This window comes from Epinephelus fuscoguttatus, linkage group LG21, assembly GCF_011397635.1.
Source record: "Epinephelus fuscoguttatus linkage group LG21, E.fuscoguttatus.final_Chr_v1".
NCBI classification, from domain to species: domain Eukaryota; kingdom Metazoa; phylum Chordata; class Actinopteri; order Perciformes; family Serranidae; genus Epinephelus; species Epinephelus fuscoguttatus.
Window position 1 is genome coordinate 30190454 of NC_064772.1, and position 14202 is coordinate 30204655.

At 41.1% G+C, this 14202-nt stretch overlaps 1 protein-coding gene across 2 annotated transcripts; it reads left to right on the forward strand.

Moving 5' to 3' along the window:
- The first annotated feature begins 414 nt into the window (after window positions 1-414).
- On the forward strand, window positions 415-13284 carry LOC125881632 (copine-3-like). Of its 2 annotated transcripts, XM_049564857.1 has the most exons (17): window positions 415-573; window positions 1171-1319; window positions 3223-3402; window positions 3907-3981; window positions 4066-4137; window positions 4224-4304; window positions 5921-6010; window positions 6916-7014; window positions 7543-7629; window positions 7779-7838; window positions 7966-8099; window positions 8292-8346; window positions 8491-8542; window positions 8665-8798; window positions 9566-9802; window positions 10128-10240; window positions 11785-11924. In XM_049564857.1, the coding sequence occupies exons 2-16, from the start codon at window positions 1188-1190 to the stop codon at window positions 10236-10238; spliced, it is 1599 nt and encodes a 532-aa protein (XP_049420814.1). In that variant the 5' UTR covers window positions 415-573; window positions 1171-1187; the 3' UTR covers window positions 10239-10240; window positions 11785-11924. The 2 variants fall into 2 exon arrangements, with proteins under 2 accessions (XP_049420814.1, XP_049420813.1); XM_049564856.1 differs by lacking the exon at window positions 10128-10240 and having other exon boundaries at window positions 11785-13284.
- The last annotated feature ends 918 nt before the right edge of the window (window positions 13285-14202 follow it).

A 14202-nucleotide genomic window follows, 5' to 3' on the forward strand; every position in this document is an offset into this window, starting at 1 on the left:
TTTATTCATTTATTTTATTTTTTGAATATGAAATTTAGTTAAAATAATATTATAAAAATAAATGAATTATATATTATTAATTCTTGGAGAAATTTAAATTTAAATTTAAAGAATATTATTTACACATCAAGTTTTTTGAGTCTGGGTCAATTTCTAGTCAGCCACCCAACTACTTCTACTTCCGGTGAGTCCTTCAAAATAAAACTTTCAAAAAAAGACAGATGCAGTTACGCCGAGTTATACACTGTAACCCCTGGACGAGGAACCTTAATTACTGTACACTATACCACACGGTGTGTACCACAGACTGTAGGTTTTACAGTTGTACTTTTTACAGTCATGACAAAAACTAACTCCTTGAGCGTCAAGCCAGATATAACAGTTTGCGACTTCCGGTGAAGAAATTCAACAGAAGCAGGAGGGCTTCTTGGTGGGCGTAATTTTTTCCGTGTGGGCAGAGCTCAAAGAGCGGAGCCTCAAAGGGCGACACCACCCTCTGAAGCTGTTAACGTACGATAACCTTGTGCTATTATCGCCACCCGACAAATTGTTTTCTTCGTGAGACGTTCAAAGGTACGTCTGAATTTAAATAACAGTCTAATTGTTAGCGTATGTTAACGGTGTTAGCCAACTAGTTTACTAATTTAGCATCTACTAGCCCAGTTAGCTTGTTAGCTTCAGCTGTTGTGTTTTCACTTAATGCAACCCTGTCAGCTTTTATCCTTCCCATCGGCTAGACTTAATGGGTGTTTAAGTTATTGTGTCATAGTTTCCATGAGCCGCAGTTCAATACACCGTGTGTGAGTTGTGTGTAACTTAGCTGTTTGAAGCTAGCTTAACGTTAACTCTTAATTTGATGTTTGTGGCGTAACGTAAACGTTGGGTGTGTAATTTAAAGTCACTGCGGCACCAGCTCGTCAATGTTAACTTAAGTGTTTAACATGCTGTAACTTACCTTTTAAGCAAGTAACATTAGCTTATAAACGTTTGTATTTGCAGAAATGTATGTCCATCTTTTAACGCTAACAAATCTTAGCTAGCATCTTAGCAATTTAAGCTACATCTTGTTATATCATGTTTGTGCGTGAATAAGCATGTAAATATGTTTCATAGTAGTCTCCCTCTCTGTGTGTGTTTCTAAGTCCTTCCCTACCTTTGTTGCTTCCCCAGCTCGGTGCCTGTCAGACATGGCTGCCCAGTGTGTAACTAAGGTGGAGCTGACTGTGTCCTGTGAGAATCTGCTGGATAAGGACATCGGCTCCAAGTCCGACCCTCTGTGTGTCCTGTTAATGAGCAGCGCTGATTCCCAGTGGTATGAGGTCAGAAGGATGTCTGGATCTGGATTCATTTATTATATTACAGATTTACAGCTGCTATTAGTGGGGACTGGTGTGAAGCTGCTAAAATGTTATTGATTTAAGTTTAATCCAAATCAAACACACTGTAGTCAGTCAGTATTACTAAAATAACATTTATTTTGATATGCAAAAATGCACTCCTGAGAAACCACCCTTGACCTGAGATAATATGATATATCTCAGATAATATGGGATATACAGAAGGGTGATAAATTAAAGGAAAAACAACAAGGTGTTTGGCCATCACATGCTGCTGCAGTCTGGCATTGATTCCAGAAATCTCTGGAACTCCACTGGGTGATTTGATGATGGTGGTGCAGAGTGCTAACGTAGGCAGAAAGCATTTTGCAGGTTGCAGAACACAAGGCACACTGCACTGCTTTTTTTAAATTTTAATTGAATGCCACTGGCAAAAAAAGAAAAGCTTGCTGCCTCTTTACCTAACTCTCCTGTGTAATCAATCTACCGTTTTATTTTATTTCATTTAATTTATTTCACAGTGCAGTGGTTAGCACTGTCGCCTCACAGCAAGAGGGTTCCTGGTTCAAACCCAGGGTGGGGAAGCCCCTCTATGCAGAGTTTGCATGTTCTCCCTGTGTCAGTGTGGGTTTCCTCCAGGTACTCCAGCTTCCTCCCACAGTCAAAGACATGCAGGTTAACTGGTGACTCTAAATTGCCCGTAGGTGTGAATGTGAGCGTGAATGGTTGTCTGTCTCTATGTGTCAGCCCTGTGATAGTCTGGCGACCTGTCCAGGGTGTACCCCACCTCTTGGCCAATGTCAGCTGGGATAGGGGGTTACGGAAAACAAATGACTATGAGGCAAAGGGTACTTGCTGTAGTTCTGGTTGAGGGTGAGAGGCTGTCAGTGAATAGGTTGTTGGTCACAGGGAAACAGAGATCTGTGTGGGTACATGAGACCCTAAAAAAGAGGGTGGATCATGGGGAGTACCACCAGTTGGTCCAGGAGCCTCTTCGCCTCCATGATGTCTTTTTAAAGGCATATTTTAGGTTCCCTTGGGGGCAGTTTGACAGCCTGCTGTCTGTCGTTGGGCCATGTAGCTCTGGGTATGCAGCAACCGCTACCACCAGTTTCTCCTCCATTGTTTACCAACTGTAAACTTGTTGTTGTGACCACCACAGAAGGCCTGCCTCTCAAATCATCTGATTGGACAGTGGGGAAAAAACAGGATGAAAAAAGAGTTGGTGTGGGGCATTTTTCAGCTCTGAGTTAAAGTTTTTCAAGTCGAGGAGTTCAGAGTGCTCCTGCAAAAATGCCAGGCGTCAAAGTGCAGAAATGCGAGGCATCTAGCAACACAAAAGCAGCGAGCAAAGAGCGTCATTGTCATTTAAAATCAATGTGATTAGGGCCTAAATGCGCCTTGGCATTGATTCCACAAGTCTCTTGAACTCTACTGGAGGGATGAACACCACCGCACAGTGCTGCCTAAGGCATCGGTCCAAAATCCCCCGTAGATGTTCAGTTGGGTTGAGATCTACATCATAGCATGATTCACATCATTTTCATACTTATTATCAAACCATATAACAACCCCTCGTGCCCTATGAATGGAGGCTCTGTCGTCCCACTCATTTATTCTGTTTTTTTTCCATTCATTTGTTACCCATCTGTATAAAATGACACATTTTACCAAGGTGGGGCAGTTATGTCATCAGTTAATCGTTAACCCCCAAATGGAAAAGTCAGTGTTGTGTAAAGCAGCAATCGCATCAACTGCACTTCCTGTTTTGTCAGCGCATGTGTGCCAATACATTCTCCTTTTTATATCGTGGTCTGATGTTGTGGATCTCTTGAAATGTGTGCATGTTGCAAAAATCACAAAGCAATCCAACCTTTCCCAACAGGTGGCACGCACAGAGAAAGTCCAGAATTGCCTCAGCCCAAAGTTTGCAAAAAAGTTTGTCATCGACTACTACTTTGAAATAGTGCAGAAACTGAAGTTTGGGATTTATGACATCGACAACAAAACTATTGACCTGAGTGACGATGACTTCCTGGGGCAACTGGAGTGCACCTTGGGCCAGGTAAGGCTTTCCATTCTTCTTATGGAAGTACACAAACAAGTGTTCATGATCCATGTTTGTAAATTGTCATCTTTTAGCTTCTAAAGCTGATAAATAAATCCACTTGTGAGTGTTGGCTTTATGGTATGCTGAATGTTTCAGTTCCACACTAAGTTTCACTGAACAGAGTTTGTAAATTTATGGTTTCCAGTTCTAAGCAGTAAAAAGATTCATGACAGTCTAGTGAGTCAGACAGGTGCAGCAGTGGTAGACACATCATGTGGTGTAATAACATACCATTGTTACAGCTCTACAGTTGGCTCTCTGATAAGCAGTTGCTGTGTAGGCTCTCTCTCAGTGTAATCTCACCCCAGATGTTTATTCTGCCTGGTTGTTTTGGATACTGTTTGCCTCATGGCGTGGAGGCTGCTGAGGTGTGCTCATCCACTGCGCTGCAGGAGGAGCTTATTCATTGTGCTGCTTTAACTGCAGCTTTTTCATCTTTGCTTTTGTCCTTTCTTTAAGGTTGTGTCGAGTAAAAAACTGACCCGGCCTCTTGTCTTGAAGAACAAGACCCCTGCAGGGAAAGGGACCATCACAGTGAGTGGTGGAAAGAGCTAGAAAGAAATGTTGCAGTGTTGTTGTTTTTTTCCTGTTGTTAATTTCCTCTCTATTCTGCTGTAGATCAGTGCGGAAGAAATAAGCGATAACAGGGTGGCAAATTTTGAAGTTGAAGCAAGGAAGCTAGATAACAAGGTATGGGTATTACATGCTGTTATTCAGTTTAAATATTCAGGAGCATTTTACATATCGGTGTGTTTCATTTCTTTATTCATCCACAGGATTTCTTCGGGAAGTCCGACCCTTACCTGGAATTCTACAAGCAGACAGCGACTGGATGGCAGCTGGCTCACAGGACCGAGGTAAACACCAATGACAGCGCTGCTTCTGACTGTATAACTGCTGTGGAAAGAAAGCTACAATTCTTGAACAAGTATTGTAACATAAATCCTTAATTTATTTCCTGTCATAACCTGTAGTCTGTTTTTCCTAGAAGGGGACAATAAAACTGTTGGGAGATGAACAGTAGTGTTAAATGAGTTCATGTTACCTTATTTTATCGGTTTTCCCCTCATATCTGTTTGTGTGAAAAGACTATGTCTGAGCTGTGTTACACTGCAGCCTTTGCAATAACATGCATATTGGACAAAAGAAACATCTGTCGAAGCAAAGAGTCGTAAGTGCCCCTCACAAGAGCAGATTCTGTAACCCTCTTCCTGCGCTCTCACTAAACAGCTGCACTGACATACCACTGGGACCAATTATTTTTTTTACAAGCAAATGTAAAATCTGTTGTAAATGAAGGAGCAGACAAATCACATTTATGGGTGTGATCGAATCAGAGAACAGCTAATCAAATGAATTAATTTTTAAACCATATTTGCACAAAGCAGTAACTTCAGTGTTCTATCAGGCAGGTGGTCACACTGAGCCTGACAGCAGCCTTCAACACAGCAGCCACAGATTCTCAGCACATATTAGCTTTCCTCCTAAAATCTCCTTATCTAACTTGCAAACATTAACACTTGCCCTGTCCTGCATCTTAGCTTGTTAGATGAACAACCAGACAAACATTTGCCATAGTAAAGTGCACAGCTCATACCAGCTGATCCCCTTTAAAGCTACAGTTTGGTAACTTTTATGAAAATAACTTTTTGTTATATTTTCTGAAACAAGCACATGAGACATAGTCTATGAAAAAATGTATGTCCCTCCTCCTCTTCTTACTGCTTCTAAAGGCATTCGCTAGAATCCAGTGTGGCACAGCAGCAACAACCAATCGGACAAAGTCGCTTTCAGCCATGCTTGTTGTTGCTGATATGAATTTTTCATATCATATTAAAAATTATGCTGGTATTATTGTGAATGAGATGATACGGCACACCCCTATATTTTAGTGTAGTGTTGTACTGTACTAGCTGTAAAATAAGAGTTTGTAACCTGGCTGTCATGTTGGAAATAGTTGATCAAAGTACCAGGCACCACCCAATCTGACCAACTTTCTCATTTTACAGCTGAACACTACACTAAAGTATGTTTCTGAGATCATAAGAAGAAGAATCTTGATTCATATTTGATCAGCGCTGTCTAGTTTGACAGTTTGACTACAGTTCATGAGCACTGATTGACATGATTGACAGCTGTGTCAGACTCCATGGCTCTTTTTTGTCTTCATTTACATGCGGTAAGACACAGTCCTACAAGGCAGAGGAATGATTTTTGTCACAGATTACCTGTCTCATTTAGTGCTATAGTGACAGTTTCAGGAAAATACGAAAAAAGTTATTTATTTAAATCAAAGTTACCATCTACAGGTTTAATGATAAAAAACTAATGTCATTACATCTGAACATGTTGAGATTATTTTTGTCTGGAAAGAAGGATAACTAAATGTCATTCCATTTTGACTTTAAGAAGCTCCATACACATTTGTTCTTGATGTCTGCACTTGTATAATCTGTATTAATTCTGTCCTCAGGTGGTGAACAACAACTTGAATCCAACATGGAAGCCCTTCCGGATCCCCCTGCAGTCTCTCTGTGGAGGAGACATGGAGAAGCCTATAAAGGTACCCTAAATTCCTTCTCTCACCTTAATTACTTGCACTTGTGGAATGTGTTTCTTTAAGCTGCCCCTTGCAGCTGTAACTGCACTGATCATTTGGGTTCAGTGGCACTTTGTATTTTCATGGTCGTGACATAATACAACTTTTCTTAAAGGTGTAGTTTTCAAATCAAAATTGTTGGCTCAAACAAATATATCAAAACATGACTGTAGTGTTCTTAGTACTAGCTTGATGATGTATATTTTTTTAACCTCTGAAGCGAACATGTCAGGAAGGAAGCTGTTTTCAACCATACAGTTCAAGTGAGTTGCCCAGTGCGTTGCAGTGTTTGTCTTTTCTCATCTTATCATCACTTAATGGGTGAAGTGTGTGAATGGAGTAGATGGAGGGGGGATACACAGCGCCACATGAGTAAGGTCTGCGCCCTCCACGTTTCCTTCATTCAACTAGATCCTGTCATAGAGCACATTCGTCTGAAACTGCACATTTCTGTGCAGTTGTTCTTCGTCATTTTACTGTCAGCTTCTGTCGAGAACACTGGTATTACAAAGAGTCGTGTTTGAAGTCTCACTTTTGCATGTTTTTGTTTCTTCTGTTCTTTACATCTCCTGTTTTTTAATAAACTTAAAGGGTCAGTTCATGCAAATTACAGAGAAACCCTTTATCACTGCTCTCTGAGATTTACTTGCTCAGATTTTTAGGATCTGCCTCCAGCCCAGTACAGTGGAGGTGAAGGGAGTTTTAAATTGTTCCAGTAACTTTGGATAACACGATCTTGCTGTGAGCAGTGCTTTATTTTTTTCTAGATTTGGTGAACGAACCCTTTAGTTGTAATGTTTTTTCTCTGTGTGAACGAGTGAACAGTTTTCTTGTTTGTCACATCACTGTGTGTTTACACCTGTTTCCAGGTTGAGTGTTACGACTATGACAACGATGGCTCGCATGATCTTATTGGAACCTTTGAGACCACAATGACACGCCTCCAACAAGCATCACGAACATCTCCGGTATGTGTGTGTGTTTTTATTGTTGTTTGTCTCAACCAACTTAAAGCTAAATGGACTTCACTTACATAATGGTATTCTAGTCTGCCGACCACTCATAGCGCTTTTTTTTTTTTTTACACTACATGTCACATTCACCCATTTACACACACACAGTCACACACTGGCGGCCGAGGCTTCCTCACACGGTGCCACCTGCTACTCAGTAACCATTCACATGCACTCACACACTGATAAAACACCTATCAAGGGCAATTTGGGGTACAGTATATTGCCCAAGGATACTTCAGTGTGCAGAGGAGCTGGGGATTGAACTGTCCATCTTCTGATTAGTGGACGACCGGCTCTACTCTACTTTTATTATGTGTTATTGTAACTGGATTACATTTTGGTGAATGTAAAAACCCACTGATAATTGTGATTTAGTCTACGTAACAGCACAGATTAGTTCCAAGCAACCTTTAAGTTCCCACGCACTGCTTTAGTTTTTATGATCTTGACATTCACACTGCTATTGTGTTTTGCCCTCAGGCAGAGTTTGAATGTATCAACAGTAAAAAGAAACAAAAGAAGAAAGGCTACAAGAACTCTGGCGTTGTGAGCGTGAAGCTGTGCCAGGTACAGTACTATTTTATTTGTTTGTTTGTTTGTTTGTTTGTTTGTTTGTTTTTATATGTTGAATGTGTTCACTTTGTGTGATTAATCCTTGGATTTAAGCAGCAGATGCTTCAGTACTCTTCTATGAAACATATGTGTTTATCTTTTAGGTGGTGAAGGAGTATTCCTTCCTGGATTATATAATGGGAGGCTGTCAAATCAACTTCACTGTAAGTTTTGGCTCTCGCTATTAATGCCTCTTTTTAGTCATTTGTATTCTTGGGTTATTAATGAGGCTGATGATATCTGTATCTGTTTTCATGCATTGTCTGCATGTCTCCCTAAATGCTTTGGCAGGTGGCTATCGACTTCACAGGATCCAACGGGGATCCCAGGACTCCTCAGTCTCTGCATTACATAAGTCCTCAGGGCGTCAACGAGTACCTCACTGCTATCTGGTCCGTCGGCAATGTCATCCAGGACTATGACAGGTATGTATGACACAGTGTAGTGCATTCAGAACTTCATATACAGTATACGTTTTTAGAGGCCTGATGACAGAAGCATGAATGAAACCGTCATGGTGAAAGTATGAACATACTGGCAATGCTGCATTTCTTTGTGCAAGCTATGGATAATAATTCACTTACATACTAATGTTTTTTCTTCCTGTTCCTGTGTAGTGATAAGATGTTTCCTGCCTTTGGCTTCGGAGCCCAAATCCCTCCCTCATGGCAGGTAAGAGTTACATTTAAATGTGGAACTACAAATGCATGCAAAGGACAAGACTGCTGTTTACATGTAGTTTGAATCATTCTAAGAGTTGATGCCGTAGTTTGGGACAGGAACTAATACCTGCTGGGACTGTGTTTTGTTAAACAGGTTTCCCATGAGTTTCCTCTTAATTTCAACCCATCAAATCCATTTTGTACAGGTAGGTTTACAAATTATTTCACTGTTCATTTAGACAGATTTTCAGATGTTAGTAGTGCTCAGTTTGCAATGTGTTGATACAAGTGTGATCGTAACTGTGCCTGTGTGTGTGTGTGTGCGTAGGCATTGAAGGTGTGGTGGAGGCCTACAGGGTGTGTCTGCCCCAGGTCAAACTCTACGGTCCCACCAACTTCTCCCCTATCATCAACCACGTGGCCTGCTTTGCAAAGCAAGCTCTCCAGCAGACCACCGCATCAGTGAGTATTTATCTGTGACTGTAGGCTCTCAGAGTAATTCATCAAACATTACTTAATTACAAAAGCAGACAGTTTGCACTCTTTCCAGCTCACCAGAATTAGTATTTTGGCTAAAACAGTTCTGTGTAAAAAAGTTCACGTGGTTTTTAACCTTGCCCTGCTGCTGCCTTTTGCACAAGTTGTTTTCACTTGCAGCACACATTTGGCCTCATTGGGCAGGGTGGAAATGAAAGCCTGTCAGTACTCATTTCCTACAGCAATTTTGGCAATGGACCAAGATGATTTGATAAAACTTGAACCAGAGCAACAGGAGTTTTAGAAAAATACTGCCGTGATTGCCTGTTCAAGCTATTTTCAGATGCCAGGCACATAGTTAAAAGATTGGTGTGCCCAGGAGAAACACTACCTCGAGTTGTAAACTTGACAGCTGCATAATCTCTTGATGGTAGGTCTAATTAACTTCTTAAGTGAAGAGTAATGGCAATGCTCAGAACAGTTATGTTTATAATATGAACTCTGGTGGTGTGACTCAACTTGCATCCCATATATTTAATTGCTCTAATTGCAGCTGAGTAACGCCCATTGACCGCAGCAATTTATAAAGAAGGCTTTAATGAATTTGAGGGGGAAAACTAACAAAGATGGACTTAATTCTAGTACACTATGATCGTGTCAGACTACAATTCAAGATGCATTTGAGACCTCATCAAACAGTTCAGCCGTTTACTAATGGATCTACTACCTCTGTTGTTGCTGTCTCCCTGAAGCAATACTTTGTTCTGCTGATCATCACTGACGGAGTGATCACAGACATGGATGACACACGCAACGCCATTGTCAACGCCTCTCGTCTGCCCATGTCGATCATCATTGTCGGAGTAGGAGGGGCAGACTTCACTGCCATGGAGTTCCTGGATGGAGACGATGGACGTCTGCGCTCTCAGACTGGCGAGGCCGCCATGCGGGACATCGTGCAGTTTGTGCCATTCAGGCAGTTCCAAAATGTAAGTCAGTAGAAACATTAAACGTCTCTTAAGTTATTGGTTGATTTTTATAACGCATGAATGGTGTTTTCTGTGATTTCAGCTGATTTTAAAAAAAAAAAAAAAATTGAGCTCATTGCTTTAAGAACTGCATGCGTTTCAAGCTTTTTTCTAAGCACTTCACTGCTTCAGCTCATTTTCAACTGGCTTCAAAACAACAAATCCAAACATAATATACTAGTGTCCCCATCTAATGCCAGTATACATGCCCAGTCCCAGGGATTCCCAGCCCATCAACCTAGATCTCACCTAGCTGTGTGTGCGTTGTGTATTCATCTCTTTTCAGGCACCCATCCAGGCTCTTGCCCAAAGTGTATTGGCCGAGTTACCTCAGCAAGTGGCCTCCTTCTTCACTTTATTCAAACTGAAGCCTCCCCAGGATCCCAATCCTTCCTAGGGGTATCCTGAATATTTCAGTCATAAAACCCACTACTATCCTAACCTTTGCTTGGCCAACATGACTAACTGCCTCGCTCAATCACGGCATCAGTCATAGCATGTAGTGATATCCATCCTCCCAATGTCTTTCTTTCAACTTTTCCAACCCTGTTTTGCCAAAGATCCATCATCAGTGCTGAGTGAAGAGAGAAAGTACAATAAATTCTGTTGTTCTTTCTGTCTCAGGATCTGAAGCACTGGTGTCTGATCTCTTAAACATACTCTTGTTTATGTTAAAGGGAAACTCCTCTCTAGATCACTAAATCAAAGCAGTTGATGATACAGTTTTCAGGGTTAGGATTATTTTCTTGTTGTCTTTGGCATTTCACAAATTTGGATTGTTATCTAGCCAAATATGAACGACATAATGTCAAGATCATTGCAGCACAACTACACAGTCAAAACATTGTTGGTATGGGCCGTTCGTTGACAAAATGTTGCATGCCACAATGAGCACAAGCTCAACAGCAGTTTGTACAGGTTCATCTGCTGTTCTTTAACACACCACAGTCAATCTTTGGTCAGCAAATTGTGACCGCTTGAATTTTAAGACCCTGACACACCAAGCCGACAGTCGGCCGTCCGTCAATGTTGGGCCATTGATGAGCATTTGCAGCACTTTTCGCTTTTCGTGTGACTGACACTATTGGCTGTTGTCAGCTCGAGTTTGCTTTTTTCACACCCATTCAATGCGGTGATACAGTGTTGGCAATTGCGGAGCCCATCAGTGAATGAAATCACTCTGATTGGTAGTTTAGCTCAGCGCACAAGAAGAGAAATGGAAGTGAGGAAAGTAAACAAAGAGCTAAAGAGGAAGTGAGACCAAAACAAACGTGTTGCATAAGGTAAGAATAATTTTTTTTTAGCCACTGAACTCATGAGCGGAAATGCTGTGTGATGGTTCATGTTATGGTTCACTGTCACACAATGAATATGCTTTGTTATTTCAACAATGGATTAAACGAACTAGCATCAAAACTTCCGGTTCTCCTTTTTGTATGACGATTACGGAAGACCACTGTCTGCTGTGACAGTTATTTCCTCTCACTCAAGCACAGAACATACAAGCTGCTTGGCTGTCGGTTGAAGTGTGTTCTTGTGTAACTTTTTGGCCAAGACACGGGTGATGTGAGGCAACACAGCAGAGGGCTTTCATCGCCTCTAGATCTCTTAAGTTGGTTTGGTGTGTCTGGGTCTTGAAGCTGTTTTTAAGGTGAATTGGGTTGAAGCTAGACAAAACAACAAAGAACAATACTGATGATGTAATTGCTGTTGACGTCACAGTTGTTGCTCACTCAGTCTATAAAGTATAAGCAGTTCCTCTGGAGGTTACACGTGACAAACTCCCAACATAAAGTGAAACGCAAAGATTGTTGAAGTATAAAAGGGTGGAACTTTCCCTTAAACTGTCTTCCTCTGCATGACTTCCTGCTTCTCATTCATACTTGTCATTGATTGAATCAGTTTTGCACTTTTCTTTCATAACTCTTCCTCTCCCACTTCAGGGTCCTCCAGAAGCACTGGCAAAGAGTGTGCTGGCAGAAGTACCAGGTCAGGTGGTGGACTTTTTCACTACCATGAAGCTGAATCCACCCAAATCTAATCCTGCACCAAACCCTGCAGAGACCATCTGATACTGCAGGGAAGAAACCAGACATACTCCAACATCATCTCCTGGAGATATAAAGCAGATCCCAGCTTAATCTCATCACACCATTAACCAGATGTTCTTTGTTCACTTTTCTAACTCAACCCTTTTTTTCCCCAGTAGCTTAAGGAAACACCAGCACATAGCTTTGCCAAAGACGACCACCCAATCCACACACAAAACATCGCACATTCACTTTATTGACCAACTAGTGTTTTAAAGTGTCAAAAATTGATCTAGCTTTTGTTAGATATTAAAATCCACTCATTAATTTTAGCCATTAATCAGTGCTACTGCTTTGTAGAAACAGAAAACAAACATAATCATTCCATCATTTTTTAAAGGACTGCGCAGGGAATTGCACTTTTATTTTTTATAAGAATTCATTGTTTCTGTAGCACTCAGTAACACAGGTTACCATTTCAGAAACACATTGCACTGGGTGTTAACCGACCTGCTGCTGTTTGCATCAGAAGAGTTTATTTTTATGCCTGTTTGATGGCTCCAGCATCAAGTTACACTAGTTAAGCAAAACGCCTCAATGAACGCATGGGAAACTGGTATATCAAGTATATCACATAGGTTATATGTTTATACACCTCCCCTTATATTAGATGTTTACACCCTCAGCAAAACAGCTGCAACACTACGAGCAGCATAGTTACGTACATGTAGCCGAGTAGCTTTGTAGTTACAGAAAATATATCAGCGTTAATGTTAACTGTTGCATATACTTCCCTATGCACTCACCTATAATAACACCATGTATTCAAAGACTTATATTTGGTTATTCTACTCAGTGAAATGCCAAACTGTGTGTGTAGGTTACAAACCTTTTCAAACCCACAGCTCTTTATACCTTCAGTATGAATCAAATATTGTGGTAACAACTAGAAAGTCGTCTGACTGTAGACGTGGTTGTTTTGTGCCAGTCTCATCGTCTACCATAATGCCAACTAGTTTTGCTGACTTATACTTCCACATTTAGACACCGTTGATAGTTCCCTGGATAAGGACTAACAAGCACAAGACTAAGGAAGTGTATTGTCACCATGATATGACCAGTTTGGCTTAATCTAGGTTTCATATCCATTTCATAAACTGGCCTCCATATATGTATCAGTATTAAACATGCTGTCACCTTAGAAACTAGATGCAGTGCTGGTAATTGAAATCTATGCATATTTACTGAAAGTGTGTCTATTTCTGTTGTGTTCTCATTGTTTTTACATGTTTGTACATTGAAAGCTTTAAACATGTGTCTGATGTATCATGTTGTAGCTTCAGTGCTCTAATAGAAATTAGTAACATGCCTTAAGTGTAAACATACAAAAGGTAGATTAAGCTTGCTAATAAAACACCTCTTATTCAATATAAATTGAACAGAACGTTTATTCGCAGCATATACACTCATTGGTCACTTTATTAGGTACACCTGTTCAACTGCTCTTTAACGCAAATAGCTAATCAGCCAATCAGGAGGCAGCAACTCTGTGCATTTAACACTCTGTGTTAAGACAACCTGCTGAAGTTCAAACTTAGCATCGGAATGAGGAAGAAAGGTGATTTAAGTGACTTTGAACATGGCATGGTTGTTGGTGCCAGATGGGCTGGTGTGAGTATTTTCTGGGATTTTCACACACAACCATGTCTAGGGTTTACAGAGGATGGTCCGATAAAGAGAAAATATCCAGTGAGCCAAAATGCCTTGTTGATGCCAGAGGTCAGAGGAGAATGGCCAGACTGGTTCAAGATGATAGAAAGGCAACAGGAAGTCAAATAAGCACTGGTTCCAACCAAGGTCTGCAGAAGACCATCTCTGAAGCAACAACACCTTGTCCAAACTTGAAGCAGATGGGCTACAGCAGCAGAAGACCACACCAGGTGCCACTCCTGTCAGCTAACAACAGGAAACTGAGGCTACAGTTCACACAGGCTCACCAAAACTGGACAATAGAAGATTGGAAAAACCTCATTCAGATGGTAGGGTCAGAATTTGGTGTAAACAACATGAAAGCATGGATCCATCCTGCCTTGTATCAACGGTTCAGGCTGCTGCTGGTGGTGTAATGGTGTGGGGGAGATTTTCTTAGCACCAACTGAGCATGGTTTAAACACCACAGCCTACCTGAGTATTGTTGCTGACCGTGTCCATCCCTTTATGACCACAGTGTACCCATCTTCTGATGGCTACTTCCAGCAGGATAACGCACCATGTCACAAAGCTCACATCATCTCAAACTGGTTTCTTGAACATGACAATGAGTTCACTGTA

Excerpts from the sequence above, each read along its gene's own strand:
- LOC125881632 (XM_049564856.1), top strand. The coding sequence starts at position 1,188 with ATGGCTGCCCAGTGTGTAACTAAGGTGGAGCTGACTGTGTCCTGTGAG. Across the intron at positions 3,982-4,065 it reads CAGGGAAAGGGACCATCACA|ATCAGTGCGGAAGAAATAAG; the intron begins GTGAGTGGTGGA and ends ATTCTGCTGTAG. Across the intron at positions 8,799-9,565 it reads TCCAGCAGACCACCGCATCA|CAATACTTTGTTCTGCTGAT; the intron begins GTGAGTATTTAT and ends GTCTCCCTGAAG.